Raw genomic sequence first — 6000 nt, 5'->3', positions numbered from 1 at the left:
CTGAGGTTAAATGGCCTGGGAATTTGTTTTCACCTGCCATGTTGTTTCGAAGTAGAGATAATGTATCCTACAGATTAAGAGGATAAGGAAAGAAATATAACATAAATTGTTTTATATGTTGTCCACCAGATGGCGAGATTGGCCTTTTTTGGTAAGTACTACTGGAATGTTTCCTGATACAACTTGCTACATTAATGCAGGTAAATTAACCTTGAAATGTTGTATAGCCAAAAATATCTAGAGATGTAACAAGATATTTGCATATCATTTATTTATTGATATGAAAATTACATTTCCCCCAATGTTTTATTCTATTTTCTCAAATTTCTACAACATAGAAATACATGCATACAATCCTATGTACATATCTGTTGTGCTGACTGATTGATAACAATCTCATCTAAATAGGTAAATTAGCAAATGTTGAACAACAGTCTGGTACCAAAGGACACGTGGACAGTTTGCCATAGGTAAAGCTGCATGTCTGTCACGACTTTACACCTTTGTTTCCCCTCTTCAGCAAGTGACAAAATGAAGCAATCAACCAAAGAAAAAATTATTGCTGCGAGGATTTGAAATGTATAAGTATTTGCTGCCTTCAAAACTACAAGGCAATATATGAGTAACACATGACTTGGCCCTTTTGAGGGAGTGGGTATCAAACATTTAAAAAAATCTATTTAGCAGTTCCTTGAAATTATAGTCATCACTTTATCATAAAGCCAAACACTAGAGGCAGATGGGGTTAACATGGTAGGCTATGCGATTGAATGGACTCTAGAATCTCATGAACAAAAATGACCCCAAAATTGTATTTACAAGAAGATAGCGAAAGTAGGCTACTATATGAAAAATTCCCCGTCCTGAGAAGGTGTGGTCTTTAAAAGCACCATCATTTTGAGCCAGGCAACTATCAGGAAGCACCAGAGGAATGAATCACAACAAAATAACATACGTTTTTTCCTCACTTTGACACAATGCGCACATCTGTATTTCTTCCCCATTTTGTCAGTTTCACAATCATTCCAATTTCTGTTCCGTCTTTTCATGACTCCCTGTCCCCCTTTTGTCTTGTATTCTCTCTTCCTCTCTCTTTTTATGTCAGTCTCCACATTCCCCTCTTTCTCCCCTTCTTCAAATCTGATTTTAAACCTAACCTTACCCCTAACCACACTTTTAACCTTATGCTTAACCCTAACCTTAAATTAAGACCAAAAAGTTATTTTTTGTTTTCATACATTTTTACATTAGAGCCAATTTAGCCTTTTTGGCTGTGATAACTAGTGACAACCACCTTAAAAAAAGTACATCTCTAAATACATAACATACTACCTGCCTTTGTAGAGATAAAAAAAAAAAAAAAAAACTTTATTTCTGCAACAACACACTCACTCAAATTGTAAGCACGCTAGTTACAGTGCCTCCTAAACACATGATTGACATTGGGTAAAGACGATAGGCTATCAGCTGATCATTGTGTTGATGATTGATGTAAACCTGATAGTTAACTAGCATTTTTTGTGATTTCTCTTCAATGCTCTTAAATAATAACTTCATTATATACTATAATATTCATACTCTTCTAACTCATGCTACGGTATATGGCTGGCTGGTGGCCTGTGTGGATATTTTAGTATATGGTGGCTAGCTAAAGTCCAGACTACCTGTGTTGCTGCTGCCCTGACACACATGTGCAACACCCGAAGGGATGAAGGGATGGAGTTGGGTCAGAGGGTCGTAGAGGGTCGTACAGCCTGAATGCAGCTGCTCCTCTCGGCCTTCTGCCTCTCTGCTGCGCGTAGGCTATGTAGACCAAACAAAATATTGATGATGATGTAGATCAAATGTTATGCTGCTGTGGCAGTACTGTTGATATTTAAACTAGGTAGCTTGCTACACAGACTCGACTGGTGACTGCATCCCAAGCCATGCATGTTTGGATACCAGGCACACGCAAGCTCTGTACAGGGCAGACCAATGGGATGGGGGGTTGGGGGTGGTGAACTTGACGACTTTACGATGACTTGTGGGTTCAGAACAACAACAAAAAGGTGCTCGGGTACAGGTAGACCCCTCTCTGTGCACGTGGCTGGCTCACGCCATGACAGAGAAGTGGGAGGTGTTCTCGCTCTCTACTGAGCTGAAGGACCCAGTGGTCCTCCGAAGTTTCCTCTGTCCTCCCCATCTGTCCATCCCTGGATAGAACCTCTGTCCCAGCAGACCCTTACACATTCTGGTCAGCTCCCTCCTAAACTTCACCCCCACAAAGCCATACAGCAGCGGGTTCAGGGCACAGTGTGACAGCCCCATGCTCTCAGACACCAGGATCCCGATGTCCACCGTGCGGCCAAACTGGCAGCCTCCACTAATTACGCCCAGCTTCTTCAGGCTTTCGGCCAATTGGAAGGAGTTGTAGGGTGCCCAGCAGAGCACAAACATGGACACCAGGGAGACGATGAGGTGAAGGGACTTCCTCTTCTGGCGGCGCGAGGCGTTGCAAAGGGAGCGGAAGATACGGATGTAGCAGTAGAGCATGACCAGCAGGGGCAGCCCAAAACCCAGCACCAAGTTGACTAGCGGCATCCCCACCTGCCACTGCACTGAGCTGTGGGGGAACACCGTCTGGCACACCAGCAGGCCCTGATGATCCCCCGAGCGCCCCACTTCCACCTCCACCACCTGTCTAAAGGCGATGTCCACCCCACTCAGGCCAAAGCACACTGTCCAGATGAGGGCACAGGCAATCTGGGCATGGCAGGTGTTGCGTTTCCAGCTGGTGCTGACGGCGTGGACGATGGCTAGGTAGCGGTCGAAGCTGATGCAGGCCAGGAACAGGATGCCGCTGTAGCGGTTCAGAGAGAACAGGGCTCCGGAAATCTTGCAGGCGGCCACACCGAACAGCCACAGGTGGGACCACTGGACGGCGAACAGGGGCAGCGTGAGGGCCAGCAGGAGGTCGGACACGGCCAGGTGGAGCAGGAAGGTGTCGGTGAGGGAGAAGGAGCAGGCCCCGCCTGTCTGAGAGGTGCGGTAGCGCATCAGCACACACAGCACCAGGATGTTACCCACCAGCGCCAGCACAAACACCAGGCTGTAGACCACAGGGGAGTAGCTCCGGGTGAAGTCCATGATGCCATCCTGGTTGCAGGGCACGCCACTGGATTGGCTACTGCCTGTTTCTGGTGAAAAGCTGTAGTTGTCTTCATAAATCTGGAGACATAAGAGAGGAAAAGAGAGTTTGAGGAAGGAAAATTAGCTAACTACAACAATGTTCTGGGTCCGTATGCATGAAGCATTCCCCCTGCCATATAATCTGGTTCATTATGATCAAAAAGGTAAAACTGACCCTAGATCAGCACTGCTACTCTGAGACACTTTATGGATACAGGCCCTGGATTTTCCTCATAGGACAGAGCGCATTTGTATCTCTGACTAAACTCAAGATGATGCAGTGCTATATTCATACAGATGTGTGTACCTATTACATATAATACACAATACACTTAATTTGACCTACAGTGGGGCAAAAAAGTATTTAGTCAGCCACCAATTGTGCAAGTTCTCCCACTTAAAAAGATGAGAGAGGCCTGTAATTTTCATCATAGGTACACTTCAACTATGACAGACAAAATTAGAAAAAATCATTTTTTATGAATTTATTTGCAAATTATGGTGGAAAATAAGTATTTGGTCAATAACAAAAGTTTCTCAATGAAGACTTACAGAAAACGTTTGACAAGATTTTCACACACTGTTGCTGGTATTTTGGCCCATTCCTCCATGCAGATATCCTCTAGAGCAGTGATGTTTTTAAGCTGTTGCTGGGCAACACAGACTTTCAACTCCCTCCAAAGATTTTCTATGGGGTTGAGATCTGGAGACTGGCTAGGCCACTCCAGGACCTTGAAATACTTCTTACGAGGCCACTCCTTTGTTGCCCGGGCGGTGTGTTTGGGATCATTGTCATGCTGAAAGACCCAGCCACGTTTCATCTTCAATGCCCTTGCTTTCACTCAAAATCTCACGATACATGGCCCCATTCATTCTTTCCTTTACACGGATCAGTCGTCCTGGTCCCTTTGCAGAAAAACAGTCACAAAGCATGATGTTTCCACCCCCATGCTTCACAGTAGGTATGGTGTTCTTTGGATGCAACTCAGCATTCTTTGCCCTCCAAACACGACAAGTTGAGTTTTTACCAAAAAGTTATATTTTGGTTTCATCTGACCATATGACATTCTCCCAATCTTCTTCTGGATCATCCAAATGCTCTCTAGCAAACTTCAGACGGGCCTGGACATGTACTGGCTTAAGCAGGGGGACACGTCTGGCACTGCAGTATTTGAGTCCCTGGCGGCGTAGTGTGTTAGTGATGGTAGGCTTAGTTACTTTGGTCCCAGCTCTCTGCAGGTCATTCACTAGGTCTTGTGATCATTTTGAGCCCACGGGGTGAGATCTTGCGTGGAGCCCCAGACCGAGGGAGATTATCAGTGGTCTTGTATGTCTTCCATTTCCTAATAATTGATCCCACAGTTGATTTCTTCAAACCAAGCTGCTTACCTATTGCAGATTCAGTCTTCCCAGCCTGGTGCAGGCCTACAATTTTGTTTCTGGTGTCCTTTGACAGCTCTTTGGTCTTGGCCATAGTGGAGTTTGGAGTGTGACTGTTTGAGGTTGTGGACAGGTGTCTTTTATACTGATAACAAGTTCAAACAGGTGCCATTAATACAGGTAACGAGTGGAGGACAGAGGAGCCTCTTAAAGAAGAAGTTACAGGTCTGTGAGAGCCAGAAATCTTGCTTGTTTGTAGGTGACCAAATACTTATTTTCCACCATAATTTGCAAATAAATTAATTAAAAATCCTACAATGTGATTTTCTGGATTTTTTTTCTCATTTTGTCTGTCATAGTTGAAGTGTACCTATGATGAAAATTACAGGCCTCATCTTTTTAAGTGGGAGAACTTGCACAATTGGTGGCTGACTAAATACTTTTTTGCCCCACTGTATATAGTCACAGCAAAATAGTCCTGAAGCCACAGGATATGAACATTTAGTCCATAATGGTGCTTGATTGGTGGTTAGAATATTAGCTGGACAAAAGTAGTCTACATGAAAAGTAATGTCAATATAACCGTGTGTAAGTTTTCAGTGAAATTATGTAAATTACAAAGCTTATCTGCATTTCCTGTGGTGCAGGAAAATTCTCAGCAACAAAAGCATGATCAAATTAAGATCATACACTTGTAGCTTCTATGATTTTGAACAATATTTAAGTGGCTTCAGATTCTCTAACCATTGTTTTAAAATACAAGTTTTAATGTACAGATTGTTATACATTGTCTCATACATATTTAGTTTTATTCTGTTCATTTCTTGACCAACCATGTTATAAATATATAATTTCTTATTTGACTTACCTGGCTAATAATTTTTTTTAGTCTGCTACTCCCAATTATTTATTGCAGCATCTATTGCTCTTGTAGTCATAAAGAACTACATTCATCAGTATGTGGCATAACAAGACCGTTACTCACATAGTAATCTGTGGTTGCCTTGACGTGATCCATTGTTACCAACAAAACAGCGGAACACCTGAAACACCTTCACAGACTCAGGACACTCTTCTCGTAGTCTCACCCGCGTTCCTCTCTTCTTTTGCCACTCTGAACCAAATAAAAAGGAGAAGCTAGTAATTCAGGAACTGAATCCTCTCATATTTTAGGCCAAGCATACCTATTCAAAGACAGCTGTTAGGAACCGGTGACTGTCCAAAGGGGATTGTGACATAAAGTTTTAAAAAATGTATGTGGCTTACTCAGAGACAGACAGACATGTTTTTCTAGTTATGCACTCTCTCTAGCTGTTATTCCTGGCTTATATTGGCGATATGTAGTACATTGCCATGTACAGTACACACAGTGCCTTCGGAAAGTATTCAGACCCCATAACTTTTTAAAACATTTTGTTAAGTTATTAAAACTAAAAAACAGAAATACAT

The 6000-nt window shown here is 42.9% G+C and overlaps 1 protein-coding gene across 2 annotated transcripts; it reads right to left on the bottom strand.

The window, feature by feature from the left end:
* Positions 1 to 256: 256 nt before the first annotated feature.
* LOC139395898 (C-X-C chemokine receptor type 3-2-like) lies at positions 257 to 5667 on the bottom strand. Of its 2 annotated transcripts, none has more exons than XM_071143209.1 (2): positions 5420 to 5667; positions 257 to 3210 (listed from the first exon to the last, which is right to left on the bottom strand). In XM_071143209.1, exon 2 carries the CDS (start codon positions 3127 to 3129, stop codon positions 2095 to 2097), a length of 1035 nt encoding a protein of 344 aa, XP_070999310.1. In that variant the 5' UTR covers positions 3130 to 3210; positions 5420 to 5667; the 3' UTR covers positions 257 to 2094. The 2 variants fall into 2 exon arrangements, with proteins under 2 accessions (XP_070999310.1, XP_070999309.1); XM_071143208.1 differs by having other exon boundaries at positions 5537 to 5667.
* Between the last annotated feature and the right edge of the window lie 333 nt (positions 5668 to 6000).

Source organism: Oncorhynchus clarkii, unplaced genomic scaffold (genome assembly GCF_045791955.1).
Source record: "Oncorhynchus clarkii lewisi isolate Uvic-CL-2024 unplaced genomic scaffold, UVic_Ocla_1.0 unplaced_contig_327_pilon_pilon, whole genome shotgun sequence".
In the NCBI taxonomy this organism is placed as follows: Eukaryota; Metazoa; Chordata; class Actinopteri; order Salmoniformes; family Salmonidae; genus Oncorhynchus; species Oncorhynchus clarkii.
This window is presented reverse-complemented; position numbering and strand designations above follow the sequence as displayed.